General features: G+C 42.0%; 1 protein-coding gene and 1 non-coding gene across 2 annotated transcripts in view; one reads left to right on the top strand and one right to left on the bottom strand.

Moving 5' to 3' along the window:
- The window catches only part of HHIPL2 (HHIP like 2), a 32,571-nt gene extending 10,006 nt beyond the window's left edge, over window positions 1-22,565 (top strand). The window contains exons 2-9 of the mRNA XM_036757724.1: window positions 326-978; window positions 3,171-3,314; window positions 5,591-5,922; window positions 6,768-6,894; window positions 12,050-12,195; window positions 15,075-15,156; window positions 19,934-20,016; window positions 21,655-22,565. Coding sequence (XP_036613619.1) covers window positions 326-978; window positions 3,171-3,314; window positions 5,591-5,922; window positions 6,768-6,894; window positions 12,050-12,195; window positions 15,075-15,156; window positions 19,934-20,016; window positions 21,655-22,055 — 1,968 coding nt within the window. The 3' untranslated portion in view covers window positions 22,056-22,565. The remainder of the gene's footprint in view (window positions 1-325; window positions 979-3,170; window positions 3,315-5,590; window positions 5,923-6,767; window positions 6,895-12,049; window positions 12,196-15,074; window positions 15,157-19,933; window positions 20,017-21,654) is intronic.
- A 3,847-nt stretch (window positions 22,566-26,412) lies between these two features.
- Window positions 26,413-26,485, bottom strand: TRNAT-UGU. Its single transcript has one exon. It is a non-coding gene; the product is annotated as a tRNA-Thr (tRNA).
- Between the last annotated feature and the right edge of the window lie 1,495 nt (window positions 26,486-27,980).

Below are 27,980 nucleotides of genomic sequence, written 5' to 3'. Positions count from 1 at the left end.
CATGACTTTCCTAAGTGGTTAGATATATCAAGAGCACTGAAAGCATGGATTTTAACCTTTTTTTTGTATTATGAACCACTTTGGTATTCTAGAGAAGCTTATGGACCTCTTCTTAGAATAATGTTATTAAATGCATCAAACATGGGATTACAAAGGAAACCAATTACATTTAAATACAGTTATCAAATACACACATACATATATGCAGATGCACACACGTATATTTAAAGTTCATGACTGCCAAAGGAAGAAACCCTGACTTAAAGATTCACAAAGCTCTTTACCAAACTCATGTCCTCTGACCAGTCTCCCTCCCCTTTTCTAGGAGTGCTCCCCCTATGCAGCTCACCTCTATGATGCTGAAAACCATCAGACACCCCTTCGGAATCTCCCAGGCCTTTGCTCTGACTACTGCTCGGCATTCCATTCCAACTGCCACTCTGCCATCTCTCTGCTGACTAATGACCACCGTATCCGGGCATCCCAGGAGAAGAATGGAGCCCACTTTTGTCACCTCCTCAATCTCCCAGACCAGGACTACTGTTTCCCCAACGTGCTAAGGAATGACAACCTCAATCGCAATCTTGGAGCTGTGGTGGAGGACCGTAAGGGCTGTTTGCAACTCTGTCTGACTGAGGTGGCCAATGGGCTGAGGAACCCAGTCTCCATGGTCCATGCTGGGGATGGAACTCATCGCCTATTTGTCGCTGAGCAGATTGGAGTCGTGTGGGTCTATTTGCCAGATGGGAGTCGATTGGAGGAGCCTTTTCTGGACCTCAAGAGCTTGGTGTTGACAACCCCATGGATAGGTGATGAGAGGGGCTTCTTGGGCTTGGCTTTCCACCCCAGATTCCGACGCAATCTCAAGTTCTATATTTACTACTCATGCCTGGGCAAAAAGAAGGCAGAGAAAATTCGTATCAGTGAGATGAAGGTTTCTCAGGCTGATATCAATAAGGCTGACATAAACTCAGAAAGGTAAGGTGTCCTACAGGTGGCAGAGACTGTCTTTTTTGATGACTCATAAAAACACCTTTGGTTGATTGTGTTCTGTGATTCATCACATCTCCAAAGAGGCATTGCAAAATAATGAAGATGTTCAGAGTGGATTCTTATAATGTGTCCCCTTTACTCAAAGACTCTTAGGACATTTCACTGATTGAGTGGAACCTCTACTAGACTTATACAAGGTGTAGGCAGTGTTGTGCCTATACTACAAGAAAAAGCAGGTACACATAGAAGAGAAGGCTTCCTTTTTTTTTTTTAAATTTTCTTCACCTCTTTCTCACTGTTAATACAGATAGACTGGGAAATCCCAAAGACCATGGAGAAGCGATACAATAATTCAAGCCCAGCTTTTTTGAACCCTTTATTTACAGAATATTAAAAAGCCATTTAAAATGATTTGGTAAAAATAGGGACTTGTATGCTATGTGGATAGAATCCACACTAATAATGGGCAGAACTTCTAAGTATCATGGGTACATAGTTTAGCATTCTAAGTCTTCAGACAATGAGGTCAAACACTGGGAAATAGTGCCCTATCTACTTGTGACAAAATGGCCCCAGACTAACCATCTACTTATCTATCTACATCCATCCATCCATCCATCCATCCATCCATCCATCCATCCATCCATATATACACATATACATATACATAGATACACACGTACATATGCTGGTATATGGAGGGATGTGTTTATGTATCTATATATGTATTATACACACACACACACACACACACACACATATATGTGGGTGTGCTGGTATGTGTGTGTGTGTGTGTGTGTGTGTGTGTGTGTGTGTGTGCTGGTAAATGTTTAAAGCCGGATCCCCAAGAAAACATGCATATGGGACACATTTTAAAATTTAATCTGCATTATTAATATCTTCTGCATTACTTTCTGTAGACAATCAACAAAACAATAAATCAAGCCCTGATTTGTGACAATTTCCAAGGCATAAGTGCTTATGCTGAAATTTTAACAACTGTGTTCTTAGGAGCCAATAAGTGCTAGCTCCAGCCTAATACTGGTCATAGGGAACAGTTTCAAAGACTGAACTCCCCAGTTATTGCCGGAGAAAGATCTGTCACTTTCAGATCCTGAACTTAGAGGTGGAAGGACGCCTTAGAGGTTATCTAGTCCAACCCTCTCGTTTTATAACTAAGGCAGCTGAGGACCGGAGGGCTAAAAAGTGATTGTCCAAGGTCTCACAGTCAGTAAGTGGCAGAGCTGGTTTTCAAAGACAAGTCCTCTGATTCTAAATCCAACCTCTTTCTGAGGTACCACCTCGTTTCCTATGGACCAGAGTTTTCTATTTTTCTTTTTTTTTTTTAAAGTTTCTTATCCCACACTTTATTATTTGATATTTTTAGTTTTTGGCATAGATTTCCACAAGATTTTGAGTTACGAATTTTAGTTTTCTGTTTTTCTTGTTGCCGCCAGATTAATTCTGAACCTCAGAGGATTCTGACTAGTCAGTCCCCTTTTTCCTCTAGACAAGATGTCAGGGAGCCCTCCTTCTAATTCAACTGAGGTAAGGTCAAGGTTAAATATATTTACCAGAGAATTAGCAGGGTGAGTGGAGCTGGTGAGTACCACATGAAGAACCAACCATTTGTTAAACTTTTAGAGTGAGCATTTATATTTTGGCAAGTTGCTGCGAATCAAGGCTTGATTGATTGATTTGTCTATTGTTTAAAATTTTAAAAGCGATGAAAGAATTGTTAATAATGCAGATTAAATTTAAAAGCATTTCTTGCATGTGTTTTTCTTTTTTTGAGTTGAGTCAATTGTTAAATATTTATAGCACAGCCCTACATATAACTAAGCAAAATAAGGTACAGAATCCAAGGTGGAGGTCATGTTCACAAACCTCCTGGAAGCCTTGCCAGACTCAGCAAAGTCCCAAACCCAACATAGCTCCCAAGTTAGCAGACTAGCTAGGAATTCACCTACAGAGTGTGCTAATCAGGGAAAGAATCTGATTAACCGAATCTGATTAACCATAGCATACTTGCACTGATTGTAACCTGAAAATAGTAAGCCACTTGGACCTAGGAAACATGGGATATCTTGGCTGCCTTAGAGGACTAATTATTTCTATGCATCTGAGATTTTCAGTTTGAGTCAAGGATATGTGCAGAGTTTATCCTTCTCTTTTAGAGTCATCCTGGAGTTAGAAGAGCCAGCTTCCAATCATAACGGAGGTCAACTCCTCTTTGGCCTTGATGGTTATCTGTATATATTCACTGGGGATGGCGGACAAGCTGGAGACCCCTTTGGCAAGTTTGGAAATGCTCAGAACAAGTAAGCTGGGGGCTGGGCTTCAATCTCGTTGTGCCTGGTATTTACTTGGGTGGGGATAGCAGCCAAGATGGGGAATGTTCTTGGGAGGTAGAGCCCAAAAGCTCTTTCAGCTTGCCTTAGGTATAAAATCAAGGCGTGCTGCTTAGCTACCCTTCACTGCATGAGGTGATCCCGTGGAGAAGCCCCATTTAGCTTCTTTTCAGTGTTCAAATTCCAGATTTCTACATGGTGCCTTGTTTGGTTAATTAAGCTTTTGGTCCCATAGCACCTTATACTACAGAATAAATTTTATTTTATGTCCATATAAGCTACTTGGTTTTCTCATTGCCAAGACCCATAACTTCCCCAGCTTTCTTCAAGACTCAGCTCAAATTCCACCTTCTGCTGGAGGTCTTTCTCATGTTTCCCTTGAGGCTTCAAGTTGTTAGTGCCTTCTCCTTTAATGTTACCTGCCATTGAACATGTATATATCTTGCATGTCCCTAGTTATTTACAAGTTGTCTCCTCCATGAGACCATCAGCTCTTATTGTGTTTTTGCCTTTCTTTGTACTCATAGTGCTTTATTTATGCCTGGCATAAATAAGTTCTTAATAAATGCTTGTTGTTTGACTTTTTGACTTGAGAAGTTGGGTAGAAGTCAACTTTCACCTTGAATGCATTTGGAAGAATGGGACCCCATCCTTTTTTATATTTCCTAATACCTCACTGAAATTGAGAGGTAGCATTATTATTTATCAAATGAAAAGACTGAAGTGCTGAGAAGGGAGGAACCTTGCCCAGGGTTACATAGCAAAATTAGGGGCAAATGTGTCATGAATGAAATTCAACAAAGGTAGACTGAGGCATGTATCTTCTGAGCAAGATAACAGTTATTAACAGGTCATGAATCTGATGATAAAGGTGTCAATGACTTACCTCAGTTTAAGCCAAAGACCCCTAGCAAAAGAAAAGCTCCCCTTTTATAGTTTTTGGGGAAGTACAGAACAAGGAACAAGACTTCATAGGCGGGAAACAAGTTATGTTTGGTTACAGGGTTGGCGACATGTTGAGGGTGAGGACAACATGATGGTTACAGAGTTGAGGCATAGGGGACAACGTGACTGGTTGGAAACTATAACTGACAGGTTAGCAACAACCCCCTTCCTCCCTCCTGTGACTAAGAAAAGGTCATTGAGTCTGCTGACAAGGTTAGAGATAGTGGGCCACACTTCTTTGGATGGCAAACAGATATCCTTGAAAGATAGCTTGGTGGTATAAAGATACTGGACCAGACTCCTTGGTATCCACCTGCATTCCCCCAAGGATAGCAGATTTCCTTGAGGCAAAAATAGTAACATGATAAAGGAGAACTAGATTTCTAAACTTAACTCATTATAGGTCAGCTGAATTTCTGCACTAAGTTTAGAGACAAAGAACCATGACTTAGGCAGTTAGAAGACAAAATTGATTAATTGCAAACAGGATCAAAAAAATTATGCAGAATATCATCTTCTTACCTGGTAACAGAGTGAAATAGTTTCATTTTTGTCTTTGCATCCTCATCACAGTATTTCAGTATCTTACACATGGTAGGTACTTAACAAATATTTAAGAAATGATTCCTTAAACTTCAGCATGTACAATCCTAACACCTTGCATGGATTGAAATGTGACAGAAAACAGAATGCATGCCCCTAGCAAGCCATTTCAAACAATCCTATCGTACCATACGACTGCCTGCCACAAAACGTATCTTAGGCAGGCAAAGCAAAAACAGTAACTAGGATAAGGGAACCTGTACTTTGCCCCTGGGTGCCAAAATATATAAGGTTCCGACAGCATTTGTCCTCCTTAAATAGGCACAAACAATAAGCTAAGCACTTGTTAGAAACAAGAATTAGTTAAAACAGAAGCTATTAGGCGGCATCCTTCTTTCTCCCTCCCCTTCCCCCAACTCCCAGAACTCCTTCCTAGTGCTATCTGGCTCTACTCCTTCCCTCAGTAATAGCTTCCCTAGCAGGAGCCTCTTGGTGCCCCGGGTGTCCAGTGTTCCACCTCCCACCTAACCCCTCCTCAGTTCTGAGTCTCTCTTTCTCTTCTCCCTTTGAAAGGGCTTTATGCTCCAGAGTCTGAAGCCTCTCCCCACCCTTTCTCCCAGCTGCATGGCTTGCCCCAGGTCTGTTCTGCGGCATTTGCCTCATCCCAGAATTTGTAGTCAGTCTTGTTATTTTATTCTCTCATTCATTGCTAACTCTACTCCCTCTCCACCTTCTCCCTTGCTTTTTTTTTTCTCCAGAAGTTCACTGCTGGGAAAAGTGCTGAGGATAGATGTCAACCAGAGAGGCTCTGCTAAGAAGCGTTATGGGATCCCTCCAGATAACCCCTTTGTCTCTGAGCCTGGGGCTCACCCCGCTATCTATGCATACGGGGTCAGGAACATGTGGCGCTGTGCAGTCGACCGAGGTGACCCCATCACCCAGAAGGGCCGAGGCCGGATATTCTGTGGTGACGTGGGTCAGAACAGATTTGAAGAGGTGGACCTCATTATCAAAGGAGGCAACTATGGCTGGAGAGCCAAGGAAGGCTTTGAATGTTATGACATTAAACTCTGTCATAATGCTTCTTTAGGTAAGCAAGAAAACTTGAAGTTTGGGAGGATACAGGTTGGGAATGAGAAACTGTGGTAAAATGAGGGTCAGAGAGAGCCTTGGAGTTGGACAGATCTGAATTCAAGTTCTAACATGGAAACACATAACATACTGCTTGTGTGTCCTCACGTCATGTTCTATGATGAAATCACAGGTCGTGTGTGTGTGTGTGTGTGTGTGTATGTATGTGTGTGTATATATGTGTGTGTGTGAGAGAGAGAGAGAGAGAGAGAGAGAGAGAGAGAGAGAGAGAGAGAGAGAAGACAAAACTTGAAACAAAAGCATTTCTGAATTCAATGCTCTCTGCCTTGCTGGGTGTTCTTCGTTTATCCTTCTACTTTGTTTGTGGGTGCTAGAAACAGAGAAGGCCATGAAATGCTTCATTGCCCTGACCAGAAAAACCAGCCCCTTGCCTGGATCCCTTCTTTCACCAAGCACCCAGAAGTAAATCACATTTTACTGGATCAGTCTCATTTGGTCGTTAATAGGCTCTTTCTCCTTTCTTGGGTTCTCTTGACACAGACTGTGACAATCCCTTGCTAAAAATATGCATTTCTAATTCTTTCGATATGCTAGTTACTATGCCTTTCTGTATTTTGAAGTTTTTCCAGGGTCACCATTATAACTCTGTATGCCTATCACTAGAAGGATTTGCTAATCTCTAACCCCTCCATGCCTGATTCCTGTATTGCAGTAGTTTGAAAAAAACACTTTCAAAGCTGCTTCCTCCTCCCTCCCCCCCACCATATGTCAGTTTCTTCTACCTCACCTGTCAATTCTTGTAGCTGACAAACAGTATTTATTTCTCCTTTTGTTTCTTGATAGATGACATCCCGCCAATTTATGCTTATGGCCATTTGGTGGGAAAGTCAGTCACTGGAGGATACGTCTACCGGGGGTGCGAATCCCCAAATCTAAATGGCCTCTACATCTTTGGGGACTTTATGAGCGGGTAAGGATTCTTACTTCCTGAGTCATCTTGGGCAAGTCTTTTAACCTCCCTGGGCCCCAGTTTCTTTTTCTATAAAGTTAAAGAGTTGGACCAAATGACCTCTGAGGTCTCCTCTAGCTCTCAGTTTGTGATCCCATGATCCACCATGTTTCCTCTTCCAATTCCATAAACCAGTTTTTAGATGGGCAGTTTTAGCAGCACTCCATCCCCACACTTTCCCTTTCCACAGCTATCTTCCTTCTCTTCTTCTTTAACCTTGGAGGGATTTGACCTTAAACCCAGAGAACACTGGAATTCACAGTCAGAATAGTACAGCAGGCAAGTTATTTAACCTCTCTGGGCCCCAGTTCTTCTGTAAAATGAGGGCATTGGATTAGATGACCTCTGAAATCCCTTCTAACTCCGAATTTATTATCCTAAGATCATAGCTCAGGGCTCTTATCCTTTTTCTCTGTATGTCATGGACCCCTTCAGATGGACCCTTTCTCAGAATCATGTTTAAAAATGCATAAGGTAAAATTACACAGGAAACTAATTTTACTAAGATGCACTTATCTAAATAGATTTTTTTTAAGTTCATGGATCCCAGGTGAAGAATCCCTTATCTAAATCATCTTTCTCACTTTAAAACTCAGAAAACTGAGGCCTAGAGAAGCTAAGTGAGGAGTCCTGGAGCCAAGATACAAGAACCTCCCCTTAGTATTTAATTTCCCCAGTGCCTGGCCCATAGCAGGTGCTAAATAAATGCTGATTGATTGACTGACTGAACTACTTCCAGGGATATTGGGAGGTGGTCTATCAAAGAGCTTTTGCCAACACCTTTGCAGTGAGGGACCAAAAGCTTTCTTTGTGAGCCCTGCTGAAGTTATACTAATAGCTTGGCATTTATATAGCACATCATACAACAGGCTATGTAAGTGTTACTTTATAAGTGAGTAATGATCACTTACATATCTGTTGCATATTAATGCATACAAGATAGTCATTGAATGATTGAGTAATTGATGGGAGTTGGGAAGCCACTGATGATTCCGAAGCAGAGGAGTAATATGTTCACACCTGCTTGTGAATATCAATTTGGCAGCTGGGTGGAAAGTGAATTGGAGAGGAGAGAGATGGCATGTAGGGAGATCAATTAGGAAGCTATTGAAATAGTCCAGACAAGAGGTGATGAATGTCAAAACTAGAGTGTTTGTGGTGTGGGTAAAGAGAAGGAGGCTGGATATGAGAGATGTTGAGGAGGTGGAATCCATAAGGCTTGTGGGGGGGGGGGCAGTTCAGAGAGTGAAGAGTCAAATATATGACCTCTGGGTTTCAGATATACGTGACCAAAAAGATGGCAGTGCCTTTAATAGATATAGGGAAATTAGGAGAAGAGGTAGATTTAAGGAGTTCCTTTTTAGCCACATTGAGTTTGAGATGCTGATGAGACAGCCAGGTGGAGAGGTCCAGCAAGTAGTTGGAAATACGGGACTGAATTCTAGTGAGAGATGAGAGCTAGATATGTACAGAAGATCTGGGAATCATCTGCATGGAAATGACAGGTGAAGCCACAGGAGCTGATGGTATCACTATGAGAAGTCCTTCCTGACCTCCCTAGATATTAATGTTCCCTACGTCCTTGAATTATTTTGTATTTTCTCTTTATGTACATGTCCTATTCCCAGAACACCCTCCTCCTCCCCAAGTGAAATATAAGCTGCTTGAGGGCAGGAATTTTTTTGTTGTTTTGTCTTAATACCTGTAGTGCTTAGCATAGTGCCAATGCACTATAACACAGCCATTTACACTATTACAATTACACAGGCAATGCATAATAAATTATTTGTTGAGAAGGAGGTATGTGGGGGAAGAGGAGGAGGGTTAGTATTCAAAATTATCTCAACAGGTTAGAACATTGGGCTGAATTAGAAAAATAGATAGAATATTTATGAAGCACTTACTATGTGCCAGACACTGTACTGAACCCTGGGGATACATATATAAATAAGCAAGTAAGATAGTCCCTCCCCTCAAGGAGCTTCCACGTTAATAGGAATATATAAGGTGAAAACTTGCAGCAGTATGATGGGGAGATGGTAGCAGGGAGACGGTGGGGTGGCCTGGATCTGGGCAAAATAAGGTGGCAGCTAACTTCTCAGAGCCAGGGAACCTATTGGCAGAGTCCAAGGTTGTGGCTGGAGGGAGTTTCTCACCCAACAGCGTGAGTTGCTCTTAAATCTATTTTTCACTTTCATCCCACTCAGGCCTGGCTCCCATTCTTTCAGCAGTCTGTCCCCAAAAGTAGATCATTAAAGAAGAACTTGGTTCCTTGCTTTGAAGCCAGGTCCCTAGGAGAGGCAGCTCTAATTTCCATTAGGAAGCTGCCTGGCTGCTAGCTATGAGAAGCTCCAATAAAAATTGTTTCATAAATCATTTGTTGTTTTTTCTATTTGTTTTTATAGCTCCTTTGCATTTGCTCTCACTCAGCTCTTTTTGTATTAAATTGTAATCTGAATCCAAAACTTCAAAGTTTCAATTTAGCAAAATTGGAATCATGAGTAGAGTCTAAAAGAGAAGAGGTGCCATGATTCTACAATTGGCAGTTGGCACCAGGAGCCGTCTAGTCCAAATGGTATCCAAAGGAGAATCCTCTGTACAACAACCAGTTTGTGGTTATCCAGCCTCTCTGCTCAAAGACCTCAAGTGAAAGAAGGAGCCTGGTACCTTCAGAAGCAACCCTTCCACTTTGGGACAACTCTGAGTGTTCAGAAATTTTTACTTTTATGGAAGCTAAGTTAAACTCTCTTTAACTTCCACCCACTACTCCTATTTCTACCCTTTGGGGCCAAGCTGAATAAGGCTAAACCCTTTTCCAAGGAGTGACAGTCCTTAAAATACTTGAAAATAGCTATGATAGATAGATGATAAATAGATACATAGATAGATAGACTAACAGATAGATAGGAAAGAAGGAAGGAAAAGAAAGAACATCAGTGAAGTGCTTATGTGCTACATACTCTGCTAAGCCCTAGAGATACAGAAGACAACTTATAAAGGGGAGCTGAAAAGTGTGTGTGAGAAATGTATGGTAGCCTGGTATGGTGAGGGCTGGAAAGTGTTGAGAAACTCTGATTCCAGGCAAGATAGGTGAAAGCTTCTTTAGTAGAGCTTAAGAAACTAGAGATAGAGTCCACGGTTGAGGCAGTGGGGGAAGAGAGAGGACAATGGCCAGAGTATAGGCAGCATGATGAGGAGATGACCAGGAAGTGATAATAAAATAAAGCTTAACAGGGATAAATGTAAAGTTTGACATATGTGCACAAAAGAGTCGGTTATACAAATACAACACAAGGGACGTAAAGCTAGATAGATGTTTATCTGAAAAAGTTTTGGGGGTATTAGTGGACTACATGCTCAATATGAGGCAATAGTAATATGATATCCCAGCCAAAAAAGCTAATGAGATCTTAGGTTTTGTTAAGACATTAAGAGTAGTTGTACTATGTCTTGATCAGACCACATCTGGCATATTGTCTTGAATTCTGGGTGCCCACAGTTCAGGAATGACATTTGTAGGACATACAAAAAGAACAACCAGGATAATGAAAGGTCTCGATATTATTTCTCATGAAGATCAGAAAAAGGAATTGGGGATATTCTCCCTAAAAAAAAGAAGCTTAATGGGGACATGATAGCTGTCTTCAAGTACCTGACAAAGTTGCATATAGAGAAGGATTAGACTTGTTCTTGTTCCCCAAAGGACAAAATAAGGGGGCGGTAGGTGGACTTACACACTTAACTGTGAGTGTACCCACAGCTTTATTCTGGGTCCTCTTTCCCCTTCTCACTGTACACTCAGTGACCTCGTCAGCTGCCATGGATACAATGATCATTTCTACACAGATGACTCCCACATCTATGTATCCACTTTCTCTCTATCCCTGAGCTCTTGTCCTGTATCACTCACTGCCTTAACTGAGTATTTTGAGTGAGATGACCCAGAAGCATCAAAAATTCAATGTGTCCTAAACAGAACTCATTATCTTTCCCACCAAACTCAACCTCACTTCTGAACTTCCTGTTTTTGTTGACGGAATCATCATCCTTCCAATCACCTTGCTTTATAACCTGAGTCATCTTTGATTCCTTATCCTTCTTCACCCCATATATCCAGTAGCTGACAACTCTTCTATATTCTATCTCCACATCTCTTGTGTCTATCCCATTCTCCATTACAGTCACTACCCTAGGCCAGGCTTTTACCACCCCTCTCCTGCACTGTGGAAGCACTGTTCTAATTGGTCTCCCTGCCTTGTTTCCACTCCATCCTCCTCACAGCTGCCAAAGTGTTATTCTTCATTCACAGATTTATCATATCACTCCCTTGCCAACGACTGTGGCTCCTTATGGACTCTGTGATTAAGTTCAAACTGATCAGCATTTAAACCTTTCTCAGTCTGCTTCCAACCTACCTTTCCTGACCTATTATACATTATTATCCTTTGCACACTCTTTGTTCCTACCAAACTGGACTTCATGATGTGCTTTATATGACACCTTATTTCCTATCTGTGTTTTTACACAGGCTGCCCCCCATGCCTGGCAAGTACTCCCTCCTCATATCCATTTCTTCAAATCCCTAGCTTGCTGATGGCTCAGACTACATGTCCCTTCCGACTTGAGGTCTTTCCTGATCCGTCTGGCTGCTAGCTCCTCCTTAAAATTAACTTGTATGTGTTTGGACATATTTATGTATTCACATGTTGTGTCCCCCATTAGAATGTAAACTTTTTTAATTCAAGGACAGTTTTATTTATCTATTTATTTATTAGTATTCCTAATACCCAGTATAGTGTCTGCCACATAGTGGATTATTAATGTGTTTGTTGATTGGTTGAAATTGCAAAAAGACAGATTTAAATTGGATATAAGAAAAAAACTTCTAACAAGTAGAGCCATCCAGAATGGGCATGGCTTGCTTCAGAAGGTGGATTCCTCCTCCTTGGATATTCTAAAGTAGAGACAGAATGACCACTTATTTGGAATATTATAGAAGGAATTCTCATTCATTCATAGGTTACACTAGATAGGCTCTCTGTGCTTTTCATACGAAAAGAATCCTGCACAGTGGACATATGGATCCCTAAAATATAAGGTTTTGCTTTTCATCTAGTCGACTTATGGCTTTGCAGGAAGATGAGAGAACAAATACATGGAAAAAACAAGACATCTGCATTGGCAACACTAAGACCTGTGCCTTCCCAGGATTGATCAGCACCTTCAACAAGTTCATTATTTCCTTTGCCGAAGATGAAGCAGGTAACCTCGGCTCTCATCAGAGCTCTCAGGCTGCCACAGCACCAGAGATAGAGAACTCCATGTGTTCATTTACTTAATGGCCTTTCTCAGTGAGCCCTCACATCAGATTCTGCCTTTCCCCAAGCCCTAACTCCCTCTGCTATTGGGAGCCTCCATTTGCTCTCTCCTCTCTTTGCTCTTCCTCTTCTCCACTGCATTTTGCTTTAGGCACTCCACTGGTGACATGGTGGGGACTTCCTAAACTCTTCAGTTTCCTTACATTTGGAGCAATGGGATAGCTGTCAATTTTGTCTTTATAACCTCGGAATCTAGCACATGGCAGACTCTTAAAAAGGTTTATTGGTTGATTGATGTAACAAAAATGTTAGCACTCTTTGAAGTGCTCCAGCAAACTACCCAGCCAATTTTCAAAGCTGAAAGTTTCAGATGAACATTTTGTAGCATTAGGTTATTTTGGAAAACAAAACATTTTGAAAGGAAAAAAGCCATTGAGTTCCAAACAGAAACTCAAACATATGAAAAATAAGAGGGACCACAGGTTGGCAACCTGATGATCAATCACTGCAGGCAGATGATCTATTCTAAAAACGCCACAGGCTGTGGTGGTGAGTTTCTCCCAGAGCACCCCAAAGACAAGGACAGTCTGTCTGCTTAGGGCATCTGTGGGTTGCAGTCTGTTCCATAGCTCAATTGCTTAAGCCAGTACTCTGGCTTTGGTTGTGCCTGCAGATGAGTCTTAGAAGAAAAACAAGCTATCTTTGCAGACAGAACATAGGCAAAGAAAAACATCTTTGGCTGGGGTTTGGTGGAGAGGACTCCCTAGGCTTGTTTACCAAGCCAGGATGTACCTAGGGAATTTCTGATGAAAACTTGTTCTCAGTGGAGAATTTCTTAAATTTGGAACTTCCCACAAGATAATAAACCAGCCCATCACATGTAGCAAGTATTGTCTCTTGCCTCCCTGGCATAACTCTGCTAGCACCATGGTTCACATTCCAGACAGGACTGACAAGATCAGGTTTAACTCAATATATGTGTGTTTGGGAGTTGGCAGTGGGGGTGGGAGTAGAAATTCAGGGAAAGTACTTTTACCTACATCCACATCATCACAGTTATTTAAAACATAACATTTCCCAAGCTTTACTAGTCTGTGGACATTTTAATTTATGTTATTTATAAATATAATATAGAAATATGTGTGATATATAAATTAATGTAAATATGCATTATACAAATATATTTTAAAATATATTTAACATACTTACATCTATAATAAATAATAGATTTGTATTTATTTAATATATTAATATATTAAATGCAATATAAATAATATATAATAAATAGATATGTTATATTACTACAATATAATAAATATGATATAAATACATATTTATATTTTTGTAAGAGAGGCAGCTTGGAGTAGTGGATAGAGAGAGAGAGAGAATCTTGATATTGGGGGAAACTTCTTTATTATTTGAGCTTTTCAAAAGTAGAATGGTTTCCTTGGAGAGCTCATATGGCTTTTTCTTCACAGGCAGAGGCCAGATGACTACTTCTTGGGATACACAAGGGATTATTGATTCAGGAACAGGTTGGCCTAGATGGCCTCTGAGGTTCCTTCCAACTCTTAATTTATTTGATTCTAATTGTATGTACACACACACACACACACACACACACACGGAGCCATGTTATAAGTTACACTGCTAGTTCTACCTTTCCAGCCTTACTGGGGTAAGCTAGACAGCACATGGGTCAAATTAGGTAGCATAGTAGATAGAGCAGGGGGAATTCAGAGTCAGGGACACCTGGGTTCAAATCCTGTTTCAGACACTTACTAGCTACGTGACCCTGAGCAAGTGCCTTAACTTTTACAAGCCTCACTTTTCTCATTTGCAAAATGAGGATAATAAGAACACTTGCCTCCTAGGTTTGTTGGGAGGATCAAATGAGTTTGTGCAAACCTAAAAGCGCCGTATAAATGCTATTTATTACTATTATTTCATATCACATGCTTTCAAGATCTCTATGTTCCGGACAAACTGAGTCACTGGCCTGGACTGGCCTGGACTCCTGCCTCTCTTCATTGGCAGAACCAGTTGTCCAAGGCACTCTCTGCATCCCCACCTCTAAGAATGCTTGTCTTCCCTCCAGCTCAATTCAGAAACCATTGCTCCAGGACACTTTCTTTGTCTCCTCCCTATCACCTCCAGCTGCTAATGTGTATTCTTGTTCTCCTCAGTTTTCCTTTTACTTATTTATATACATTTTGGGCCCCCTATTCCTACCACAGTGGAAAGGCAAGCTCCTTGACGGCAGGTAGGTGGTGCAGTGAATCGTGTACTGGGCCTGGAGTCAGGAAGACCAGAGTTCAAATACAGCCTCAGACCCTAACACAGCGACATCAGGCAAGTCACTTAACCCCTGTTTGCCTCAGTTTCCTCAAATGTGAAATGCGAATAATAATACCTGACTCCCAGGGCTGCTGTGAGGATCAAATGAGATAATATTGGTGAACGCTAGTGCTTGGCACATATTAGGTGCCATACAAATGCTAGCTGTCGAGGGCAGGGACTGTTTTGTTTTTGTTTTCGTATATAGGTAGTGCCTAAAGGTTTATTGAATTGAACTGTAGTAAGATGAAATCCAATACAATATTTTTGAGAGTGGAAAGGCCTCCAGGAAGGACTAAAAGGTCCTTGTTTTCTCAACTACTGACGGTGATTCTGCCTCAATCTTGAGACTCGTGATAAGCGAGAAACTTAGTTTTAGTTTCGGTGTTTGCAGACTGGACCTCTTATATGTGCTTCATGTCTTGGGTGATTTCGTTCCGATAAAACTAAAATCCTGCGGTCTTGCCTGTTTTTTTGGTTGTTTAGGAGAGCTGTATTTTCTGGCCACCTCTTATCCAAGTGCCTATGCACCACATGGATCCATCTACAAATTTGTTGACCCTTCAAGGTAAGAACTCTTCTTATTTCTCTTGGGGGATTTCCTCTGCCCAGAGATCCCAAGATGTTCCCAGAGAGTGATTCCTCCCACGCAGGGCCTTTCTACTGGAGGTCAATGGATCTAGAGGCTAGGCTAGAAGATAAAAAGTTTAATTAGTATCCGAGGATGGGCAGCTTGCTAGGTTAGGTTAGAAACACACACACACACACACACACACACACACACACACACACACTCACACATAGGGTTTTCATAGCCTTAGGGCAGGCAGCAGAAGAAGTCTATTTGGTGAGGCTGCTCAGCCCCTTTCCTTATTTGGGAGGCTGAATAAAAGGGACAGGGTGTTGGGTGATTTGGAGAGGTTGGGATCTCCTGAGCATCTTGATTTTGGAGTAACTTTGGTGTCATCCAAGATCAGGTCAAAGGGTGTTCTCTGTAGTTAGTTTCAACAGACCATCTTGGTGGGGTTGGAGGCCTCTAGTTAATCTCATCCTAATATTTAGGTGTAGGATAGTGGAAGCCTCCTTTTAAGATGGACTCAAACTGAGAGTCTGTTTTTATTTATACAGCACTGAAGGCTATATTTCTTTGGCCTCTAAGGCTACTATTTCTGGAGAGGTTTTCCAAACTCACCACACACAGGTTTTGTACATTTCCTACACATTTCCTACTTGCGTACTCCATTGGCAAGAGACAAAAAGCAGTGGTTTTGGAGTCTGAGGGTCTGGGTTCAAATCCAATCTAGTACTATTTGTGTGACTTTGGGCAAGTCACATAACCTATCTTGGCTTCAATTTCCTCATCTGTGAAATGAGGGATTTCACCAGATGGTCTCTGAGTTCCCTTCAAACTTTAAATCTATGATGCCAAAATTTGTACAGATTCATATTTGAATATCTGCATTAAATGGAACTGAGAGTTGAGCAAATTCAAATCTAGAACAGTGCTTCTCTAGGAACTTTGTGTTTCAACAATCCAGCTAGCAGCTGTTGTGGGGGTGAAAGCCCAACAACAAGAACACTACCAGCACACTGCAAAAGCACAGGTTCTTTTGATCTGCTTAACTAAGGAAAGCAAGGTGAAGGGGTTGACAAGCTTACTTTAATTCAGCATACAAATATCATTCACTTAGTTCAGGGGGAAAAGCCAGCACCCTGAACTTCAGAGCAAATTACAAACAAATTACAAATATCAACAGACAGACCCAACACAGATTCATAGTTACCAACATCTAGGTTTAGCCCAGGAGCTCAGAACAAGGGCTGGCCCAGAGTCACTCACGCCACCACTGCTGTGGGAAAGAGCTCCAAAGAAGAGAAGGCCAGCCCCTGGCTTTATATCTTTTTCAGGGTCAGGGGTGAGTCACACACGCGACTCACCCACGTGACCTAGAATTGTCATAAAGAGGCGACTTAAATCCACGTGGTCTAAAAGCCTCTGCTGTCCCAGACATGTCACTCAAACTCATGTCTAAACTAAGCCCTCCCCTGAGGCAAGGAGGCACCAAGGACACCCAAATCTAATCAAGGAAACAAAGGCCAAACTCTCCAAGGGCACTTAGTTGAACAGAGTGCTAAGAGCCCATTTTGCTTCCCAACACACTTTGGAAACTGGGGAATTTGGCAGCCCTAGAGATGGGACTGACTGGTTTAGGTTCTGGAACCCTTGACCTTTGACAAGCTTCTAGGACTTTCCTCCTCAAGTTCTTCCTCTCCTATCTGCACCCTCAACAGAAAAACAGAAAGGCTTGATAGTTATCTCTTGGTTATACTAGCATTCCATCTAGTTCCATACAGAATGATAGAGAAGTGCTTACTTCTTCACTTGAGGAAATGAGGAGGGCTGGTACTGTTTGTGGCAGATGGACCAGTACCACTCAAGCTTCACTCACCCTTCCAGTTGTGGAAGGCTGGAGAAGGAGGGAGAGGGGGCAGTCCTCATCTAACCTTCCTTTTGGCAAGTTGAGGTTCTTGGCTTATTTCTCTATTAATTTTTTTATTTTTATAAACTTTATACTCCCAACAAATAAGCAGTTTGGTTTATTTTTTTCCAAAAAGTTCTTGGAAGAGATCCTCAGGGTTTAGTGCCCCCAGCTAGGTGGTATAAGAGAAGGCAGCATCTCAAAGGCTACATTTGGGGAGATCTTGTGGGTCCTCTGGGATTACAAGGTATCCCACCCATTCGATTTACTTTTTTTCTATCATTCCTGGGCTTCTGGTCTCCATCTCACCCCTTATGTCTGAATCTCTACTCTTACCCTGGGGGATCTCAAAGAAGTATAGAAAGGATTCTTCTTCTTCCTAGCCCCCAGACCTATGAATGATTTAAAGGTCAGGAAACTGGACTGCCCTGGACTGGGAACCCTAATCCTGTCTCACTAACTGGGTAGCGTTGATGAATACCCTTATTTTCTATGCTCGTTACCCTCTGTGATCTATAAACATTCATTGGGATTAATTTACAAAGCTATTCCAAGAGTTGCTACAAGATGTAACTCAAAAAACAGATGTAAGGCTCTTTGCCAAGTGCTAGAGAGATTCTTATTTTTTTGTGGGTTATTTATGTAGACCATTTGCCCATTCTTCCTGGTTCATTAATAAAGGCTCTTAGAATAGCCTTAGTCACAAAGGATGGAGTGGTCCTTTCCTACATCCAGATTACTGTCCTTCCCCATTAGAAGATAAATTAATCAGTCATCGGTAAATATTTATTAAGTTCCTACTATGTGCTAGTCACAGTACTAAATGATGGGGATACATAATAGGAAGAATGAAACAATCCCCATAAAGAACTTATATTAAATTTTTTTTTTTAAATTTTGGTGGAGGGAGGGGAGCTGGTGAGCTAACTTAAAGGCCAGAACCTTGACAATTCTATCCTGAGGGGAGGGGGAAAGAAGTTAAATTTTTTTTTGCATAGGGGTGAAGCTGATAATTATTATGGGTAAAGCTCCTGACCCTCCCTCCCCCCTCTACCCAGTGACATCCCATGAGAGGAACCCCAATCTTTTAAACTCCTTTTCTGAGTTCTATCCAGTGGCTTGGGACCAATTATAATATTAATAATGTACATTTAAATAATACTTTAAAGTTAGCGAAGTATTTTACATATGTATTTTTCACTTGAGTCTCACAACAATCTGGGAAGTAGGTAAAAGTCTTATTCTGATTTTTAGATAAGGAAATTAAACTTCAGAGATATTAAATGACTTGTTTAGGATCACAAAACTAGCAGATGTCGGAGGTGAGATTTGAACCCATGTCTTAGCATGGCTTATTAATTAAAAATGTTTAAATCCTATTGAAGGAGTTATTCAGAGAGGCAGCAGGGTATAAGCTGTAAAATATTGGACTTGGAGTCAGGGAAGTCTGGGTCCATACTCTGCTATGTGACCTGTTGCAAATCACTTAACAACTCTCAGCCTTAGTTTCCTCATCTGTAAAGTGAGGGGTTTGGGTTAGATGGCCTTTAAGGTCGATTCCAGCTCTAAATCATGGGCTTTGGTCCTCACAGCAACTGTTTGAAGGCTATACATAAACACCAGTAGAGCCTAGGACTATTTTATATTTTCAGTAATTACAGTCTTTCCCTCATGGTTCTCCCCATTAACCTGGGTAATTCAGAGTTGACTTAATCGACAAGCATTTACTGAGAGTCTTCTAAGTGTCAAGTTCAAAGAATGAAACCACCTCTACTGACAATGAGCTCACTTTCTAATAGGAAGAGACAAGTGTATACATTGTATACATATAAAGTGAATACATACTGTTGACCTGAAAGTTTGGTTAAAGGAGGCAAACAGAAGTAGGTAATATGTAAATTCATATTGTTTATTCCCTTAAAGCTAGCGGATACATACATGTATGGAGCCAGACAGAGTCTGACTGCCTGAACAAAGAAATGAGAGAGTTTAAATACATTTTTTTAGTCCCAACTCAGCATGCCTGTGTTACTCAATTTTATGATCCCCATGTATATTTATAAGAAAAGCACTTTTCTTAATTGAATAGGTTGTAAATACAATAAGATAAGAGAGTTGACAAAGTATCAATAGAAATTGCAACCTAGGATCTCTGTGTTTAATTTACCGTTAACATAGTATATGCCTATAAAATATTAGGATAAGAAAAAGTCACATTATTCAAGATAGTTTCTCGGGTTAAGGGTCTCATCCTTAATGGCTAATAGAGAAAAGAATGCTCTTAAGTCAGCCCAATCTGGCCTTGTTGACATAGGAAGAGGCATTCTCTGAGTTTACTCAGAGAACATAGAAGCTGAGGTCCAGGCTCTTCTTCTAGTTGATCATTAGTTCAGGCTCTGGCCTTTACTGAAGTTACAAAGATGATATTAAATGATTATCAATACAAAGTAGTTAAAGTCAAGGGAGTTTGGGAGGGGAGGCACCAGGAAGGCATCTGGAAAGATTTCCTGCCGAAGACACTGCATCTTAAAGAGAGGGACTTGATGGGTAGGACGTAAGGAGGAAGTGTGTTCCAGATTTTGGGAGGTGGCCAATGCATTGGTACAGATGTGGCAGTTGTGGTGTCATGGGTGAAGAACAGAGAGAAGGTCAGTTTGGCTGCATCATAGGGAGAGTAATGTCCAGGAAGGCTGGAAATGGAGGCTAGGACTAGGTTGTGTAAGGCTTTAAAAGCTCAGCAGAGGGTTTTATATTTTATCCTAGACCTAGGAAGCAATAGGAAACCACCAGGGCTACAGGTAGCCCAGCTCTCCAATTCCCCTTTTCCAGTTCCATGTACTCAGCCTTTCCCTCTTTGTTTTCCAGGCGAGCACCCCCAGGCAAATGCAAATATAAACCAGCACCTGTGAAAACCAACAGCAAGCTGATCCCCTTCAGGCCACTTGCCAGTGAGTTCATCTTTGAGTTTCATAGTTTGGGCCCCTGAGGGGGTCAGAAAACCCCTCTGCTGTTGTTCCCCAGGAGCTGCCCTGGCTTCTATTTCAGGGGCTATGTTTCCCCCATGGAATCATAAAATCATTGAGCATGAATCCAAAGCATGAATCTTAACTATAGCATTTTTGACAGGTAGTCATCTAGGCTTCTCTGGATGGGTCCTCGGCTCCCACTCCCACCCCCATGGGAACTCAGCATGGTGTAGCATAAGGGTATTTATTGGATTTGGGGTTAGGAAGATATGCGTTCAAATCCTGCCTCAGACATTTTGCTAGTTGTGCAACTCTGGGCAAGTCATTTGACCTATCTGTGACTCAGTTTCCTCATTTGTAAAAGGAAGGAATAAGACTTGATTGGCTTATAAGTTTCCTTCCAGCTCTATATCAGAGGGTACGTGGTCCTTTGAACTCACTGAACAGTCAAGACAATGCTGCCCGTCACTTCTGGGCAGCTCTAAATGTTAGGAAGCTGTTTTTCCTCAGGATGAGACAAAATCTGCCTTCTGGTACCTTCCACTTCTCAAGGGCCAGGCAAAGCAATAGAACAATCCAATCTGTCTTTTATGTAACAGCCCTTTTGCATCCTGAAGTCAGCTATCCCATCTCCCCCAAGTCTAAGCCCAAGGCTAAATATTCCCATTCCTTTAAGTGATCCTCCTGGGGCTTGCTCTCTAGTCTGGTCCCTATTGCAGTTCCCTCTTTTAAATAATAATAACTGACCTATGCAACTCTTTAAAGTTTTCAAAATGCCTTACTTACATTATCTCATTTGAGCCTCATAATGATTTCTCAAGTAGATGATGTCAATATAATTCTCTCTATTTTACAGATGAGAAAATTGAGGCCCAGAGAACTTCAGTGATTTGCCCATGGTCACTTGGTTACTTCCTGTCAGTGCTAGAATTTGAACCCAACTCCAAAATCAGCACTCTATTGATTTTTCTATGCTATTTGTCAATGTTCTTTCAGAAAGGACACTGGTGATTTGTTGGTTAGAATATGTTATTTGTAACCCTTTAATTTGTGCCTCTGTTACATCTAGAAGTGTCTATGTTTTTGCTGTTAACCTTTTCTTCTATAAGTACTATCTGTTGACTATAAGCTCCTTGAAGGCAGGGAGTTTCATTTTTGGTTTTGTATCTCTAGTGCCTAGCAGAGTGCTGGGCACCTAATGGCACTTAATGAATGCCTGTTGGGTAAATGGGTGGGAATCCTACCTTCATTCATTCATCGAATGGTGATTTATTAAGCATCTACAATAATTAATTTTTTTGTCTTTTTGTCTTATTATTTATAGTACTTTTTTACAATGATAAAATATAAAAATAAATTATTTACAAAAATTTTAAAAATATTTTTGGTACTGAGAGAAATAAGAGAAACTTCCCAGAATCATCTCTGCCAATAGGTGAACATCCCAGTAGCTAGTAGGATGCTCCCTGTTCAAGGATTTGGGATAACTGACCTAATATGTAGAGGATGGAAAACACTTGTGACTTTCATAGGTGGTGGGGCTTTACTAAAATCAGAGTTTTGAGTAATTTCAGTTTTCCACTACTTACATATTTTGTTGTGCAAATTATTGTCTTCCAGAGACTGTCCTGGAGCTGCTAAAAGAACAGTCAGAGAAAGCTGCTAGAAAATTGGCCAAAGCAGCATCAGCTTCCAGTACTCGAAGCAGGGGCTCTTCTCGGAAAGCCTCCTCTAAGAAGCCAGCTTCTCCTAAAGGCACCCAGAAATTGCCTGCCAAGCCCAGGCCCAGGCCCAGGAAGAAGACTCCTCGAGCATTTGGCAAGCGCCAGGCAAAAGCCAGAAGACTGTCCATGAGACGTCAGGAGAAGAGAATTAGGGCCTTAAGAGCCAGCAGCACAAGAAACAAGGTCAGCCAACATCGAGGCAGGGTTGGTAGGAGTCTTCCCTCTGCCTTTTTTTGTCCTGATGGCCAGCAGAGGAGAATGCCTGAAGGGGAAGGGATCTCATCTCAGAGGCTCTGATTCAGCCCCAGCCCCAGCCCCAGGCCCAGGCCCAGCTCCAGTCCCAGCTTAATTGAATAATTATTGGAGAGTTGGGACTGACACTGAAACCAATGTTGTTTTCCTTTTCATGCGAGTGTCCTTATCCATCAATGAGTCCAATGGTGGTAATTTCACTACTAGCACACAAGGACAGTAATGCTTTTCTAGAACCCCATTTGGCAATACTGGTTTTGTTTAAAAACTACCATGACAACCTCAAACTAATATAAACCCCTCAAGGGCAGGGGCTATTTCATTTTTGTCTTTATATATTTAGCACATAAAGGGTATGCAATAAATGCTTTTTGAATTGATTGAATCAAAATGTCCAGGCAAACATCAAGGTAACGTGAGTTCCTTGAGGATAGGATTTGTTTAGTTTTTGCCTCCCTATCCCTAGTATCTAGCACAGTGCCTGGGACATAACTAGGTGCTTAATAAATGCTTGTTGAATTGAATTGGTGAATAAAGCAGCATTTCCTCAAACTGACAGATCTTCTGGACTTTTCTCTTCAATGGTTAGCTGAAATCTAAAATTCCTTGCCCACATCCTCCTAGCTATTTGTTCCTTAGGGTTCTTATTTTACATTCAGTTGTAGAAATTTGGGTTCTGTCACACTGCTAGGAATCTTGTGCCTGACAATATGGTAAAATGGAAAAAATCCCTGGATTAGAGGAATGGACACCGTGCCTTCATTTCCCCATATTTTCACTCTTCAAATGCTTGTGTTCTGAACTCTTTGGGGAAAAGGGGCCTCATAAATAGAGAGTATAAAGGACAATCCAGTCAAGATCACTCTGGATACAGGTATATAAACTGGGAATTAACTTCAATTTCTCGAAAATAAAGGAATGGACTCAATAAAAACCAGGGCATTAGGAACATCATGCTTCACTTTCTCCATACGCTGGGTGATGGATCTAGAGAAAGGAGCTGAAGGATTGTCCTTAAACAGTTGGATTGGAAACTGGCTGGATAGAAGTGGAATGATACTTTCTGGGTAGAGTATCTTTTTTTTTTTCCTGGACGATGAAAGCAAAGGCAGCTGGTGCCAGCTATTCATTGAGGATATCCGTTCTGTTTGAAAGAAATCCTTCAGCTCTGGGGGAGTCAAAACAAATGCAGGTTTGAAAAAGTACATTATGTTAAAAAATACTTAGATGCCTGTGCCTTTTCTTCCTGGACAGAAGGCTTTGGGGGAGAAGGGAATTGATGGCAGCTGATATGGTTAAGGTGTCTTAATTTGACAAGACACTTATTAAACACCTATTGTGGGTGCAGAAAAATAAGCACAGTTATTAGTTGAAGAAAATATAACCTGGATACTAATTCTTGTGTTTTGGCATCTGAAGATCAGAAAATGTTTTAGATACTGGTTTATTTCTTTCCCTTGCAGGATGCCATTCCTAGTTTTCCTAAAACGATGCCAAGTGGTAGATATATATTAATAGGCCCATTTCTCTGAGGCATTCTGAGTATGGCCCTTGAGAGCAAGCTTTCTCAAACTATGGTCTGTGGAACTCTAGTTTTTTATGTGACATGAACAGAGGTTTCATGAGAAAATTACTTGTTAGTACTGTTCTCCCTCCCCCCATTCCATTAAATTATGTATATATTAAACTTGGGAGTATGAAAATGCCTCAATGTCCTCTATTAGAGAAATTTCCCAGAACCTGCTCTTTCATTTTTAGAATTAGAACAACATTTATAAGTCTCCCACTTTATTTCAGGTCCAGAGTTAGTTTCATGTCCAAATTAGTTTAAGGAATGCCGCTTTAGAGCTGATTTCATTTTTATAACAATCCTGGTAGGTAAGCAATGGGTAGATATCTCGTGGACAAATGGGCAAATAGATGGGAATTAGTTTAAAGGTCATTTAAAAGCCAAGAGGTTCTTGGCTTTCAGATTTGGTTCCTAGTTCTATGTTCCTTTTTTAAAAAATTATTTTTTCATTAAGAACTTAACATCAAACAAGATGAACATTTCCATATACAAAGCAGAATAAAAAAAGAGGATTACACATGCAGTGGGGAATCTGAATGTTATATAGCCTGCTTTTTCCTCCAAATATACAACAAATTCAACATGGTTTAAAAGCTGTCCTGTTTCTTTCCCATTGACTTTCCTTCTGTTGTCTTTTATGCATTTTAAAAAGTTTCAATAACTGTCTTTTCTTACTTTTTTTTCCCATTTTGGTTATCCTGTTGCTACACTCCACCTCAGACTGAAAGAAAATATAAAACCCTTGTTTGTATAGTCATGCCAAACAAATCTCTACATTGGCCAAGGCTGAAATATGTCTCATTCTGCACTTTGAGTACATCACTTCACTGCCAGCAGGGCCTTCAGAAATATGATTGGTTATTGCATTGATCAGAGTTCTTATATATTTCTTAGTTTTTCTTTACATGTCCCCTGTTTACTTTTTTTTTTTTTTGGATATTTTATAAATTGCTGTGGGTTCTGTTCACTCCACTCTGCCATTAGCTCCCCTAAGTCTTCTTGTTTTGTTTTAAAAGGTCCCTTTCTTTGTCCTGTAGACTTATTGGTCAGCAAGGGCAGAGACACAAAAGCTAGATGGCTATTTGTTAACAAGGGGATTCTTGTTCATGTATGGGTTGGACTGCATGGCTTCTGAGGTCCCTTCCAACTTTGAGACTGACTTGGCATTCAGGAGATGAAATACAAGCCAGCTTAAAGCAACGCTGGATAGAAGGATTTGGGGCTGCTCCACTGCTGGTGTTCACTCAATTAAATAGGGATTTACTGAGTTCCTCGCCTAGTTTACTAGTCTAAAGAAAAAGAATAAAACAAAGAAGAAAAGAGTTGTGTAGTTGTGCACAGTGAGAGAGCTGAGCCAGAATTCCAGATCTACCCCCTGTGTTCTTCAGGACAATCCATCAATAAACATTTATTAAGTTCCTAAGATATGCCAGGCACATAGATCTGCCATTTGTGTTCCTTAGGACAATCAATATTTGAGTCCCTACTATGTGCTGAGGATACAAATAGAGGTAAAAGACAGTCCCTGCCCTCAAGGAGCTTATTATCTAACAAATCAATTATTGACAAGTCAATTAAACTGTCAGCTTGTCTCCTCATTTGCAAAATGAAGGGGTTGAACCTCATGACCTTTAGAGCCCCTCAGTGTTATAGTTTTATGATCTCTGGTTTAGGAGACTGGTGCTCTAACCACCGAACTAGCCTATTGTGACTATAATATATAGTTACGTTCCTTCTCATTAGCATATGCTGAAGCATTTAGGAAGTTAGCAACCTTGTACAAGAAGTCTTTCCCATCCCCCTCCAGCATCCAGTCCTGAGACATCCCTGTTCAGCCTGTCTCCACCTAGGGCAGCTGGGGGTGCAGTGCACAGGGCTCCATGCCTTAAGTCTCCTGCTAAAATTTGGTCCCACTCATTGGCTGTGTGACCTTGGGGAAGTCACTTAACCCTGTTTGCCTCAGTTTCCTCATCTGTAAAATGAGCTGGAGAAGGAAATGGCAACCACTCCAGTATCTTTGCCAAGAAAACTCCAAATGGGGTCAAGAAGAGTTGGACACAACTGAAATGACTGAACAACAAACTATCTTGTTAGCTCGGAGCAGCCGTTTGTATGCAGTCTCACTCCGCTGCTCGTAAGCTCCCCAGCGGTTAGCACACTGTAGGCGCTTTATCAACGCTTGCGGATTTAACTAGCGAAACCTGCACTCGCGGGGGTGGGAGAAGGGGGGGCGGGGCCGGGAGAAGGGGGGCGGGGCCAGCCCGGGCCAAGCGGAGGCTGCGCAGAGGCCACGCCTCCTCGCGTGTTCTCGACCTCTGGTTGAGGCCGGGACCTTGTACCTTATCCCCGCCCCGCCCCTCTGGAAGCCCTTGTCCGCTCTCGGGTGCCACGTGGCACTCTCTGGACAGGGAGAGCGGAGGCCAAGCCCCCACGCCTCTGGCGCCCCCTGCCGGCCGCACGGAGGAGCTGCAGGCATCCGCGGCTCCGCCCGAACCTAAGAGCTGGGACGGGGCTCCGCCTCTCCTTGCAGACCTAGGAACTGGTGTCCCGCGCAAGGCCACCTCCGCTGCCTTTCGCTTAGTGCAGTGCGCTTAATTAGGACCCCGGACGTCCCGCCTCGTCCCGCCCCCGGAGGTGCCCGCCGCCCCCGGCGTCCCGAGGCCGAGTGCGTCGCCTCCTTTTCCCGAGCTGCTCCTCCTTCGCTTCCGGGGCCCTGCCTGAGCATCGCGGCTTCTGGAGCCGCTGTAAGCAACGCTTATAGAAATCGCGTCTCTCTGGAGCCTGTAAAATATATTTTGAGAGGGGGGGGGGGGGAAAATGCAATTAAAGGAAAGGCCCCAGCGAGGATCGAACTCGCGACCCCTGGTTTACAAGACCAGTGCTCTAACCACTGAGCTATGGAGCCACCTATCATCCTCCCCAATATAATTGAGTGATAGCGAGCTTTCCATGGCTTCCGTTTTCTATTAACCTCTTTTTGATACCTACGCTTTCCCAAAGAGTGACCCTCCTCTTTCGCGCCAAATAGAATTCATAGATGCTTCCCGGGCTCTAGCACTTGAAAGAATTAGGAAAGCAAAATGTTACCTAAGAGCGGGGCTCCGTTAAGTATCCTGCCCATTTAGAAGTACACAGTTAATTAAACAAGTCAATTACTGCAACAGGGGTGCTACAATTGTTGCCCGTGGTTTGAGTTGCAACGATTCTACAGCAGAAAACGAGCTCCTCTTGTTGCTGCTGCTTAGAAAGTTTCCAGAGTTCGCATGCTGAAATCATAAAGCACTTTGGCCAAAGTGCTGTATTACTGGAATCATCGATCAATAAGCATTTATTAAGTGCTTACCCTGTGCCAAGCACTGGGCTGGGCCTGGGGATACCAATACGTAAATGAGGCAGCCTTCGCCCTGGAGAAGATTACATTTTAATGTGAGACACAGGTCTGGTGGAAGGGAGGATCAAAGAGGAATGTCTAGATCTGGGAAGTCACAGGTCAGGGGAAAGAGAGGCCAGTCCACTGGCTTGCCCTCTCCGGAGGTAAAGCTAGTGTTGGCTTCTATAGTTCTCAGAGGAAGTGAAAGGTGAAAAACGGAGCTTGGGGGAGGGTGGGATGCCCATGACAGCGAATAGTATGATTAGGGTGAAGGTGAAAATGTTTAGTTCCAGCCAGTGCAACGCTAAGGGCCTCTGTTCCTAAAAGACAGGGTCTCTGGAGGGTAGTGGAGGCAAGGAGGAAAAATGCCAAGGTGAACATGTGGGCCCATGGTGCCAAGGAGGGCAGAGTTGAGTTGCTTAGCTATGAAGAGAACCTTGTGATCCCGTAGTGAGAATTCCTCGGGTTTCAGTCTTCTAGCTAGAGAAAGGGGATTTCCTTGGCAACATGATTCCAGAATCTGTTCTTCTAGCCTGAAAAGAAGGAAGTTCTCGGACAGTTCCAGCCAAACCCCAAGTTTGAGAGTTCCGGAATCTGGCCTTCTACCCGAGAGAAGAACAGTTTCCTAGGCAGCATGGTTGGCCAGAGAAAAGGATTTTGTACATGGCTCTTGGGCGTTAGATGAAGAGCAGCTAGGGACTGAAGCCACACTATACAGGAGCAAAGGACCTGGACTTTATATTTCACTATTACAGTCAGTTATTTGATGGTTTGGGTCAAATGGGAAAAGGAAAAGGGGAGGAGGAGGTGAATGTCTAGTAGCTCCAAATGTGTTTCCATTCTGGGGGAGTAAAAATCTTCAGAAGAGTGTCTCTCTGGTGATGAAAATATGATTTACCAGAATTTCAGGGATTGACTGTCTGCTGATTGCAATTGAATTTTCTTTCTTAGGAAAGTCATCAGAGTGCCACAAAGCAAAATATTTGTATGTCTGTAGGGCACAATGTTTCCTGCTTGGCAGCCCCAAGGC

The sequence above is a fragment of the Trichosurus vulpecula genome, chromosome 4, assembly GCF_011100635.1.
Source record: "Trichosurus vulpecula isolate mTriVul1 chromosome 4, mTriVul1.pri, whole genome shotgun sequence".
In the NCBI taxonomy this organism is placed as follows: domain Eukaryota; kingdom Metazoa; phylum Chordata; class Mammalia; order Diprotodontia; family Phalangeridae; genus Trichosurus; species Trichosurus vulpecula.
This window is presented reverse-complemented; position numbering and strand designations above follow the sequence as displayed.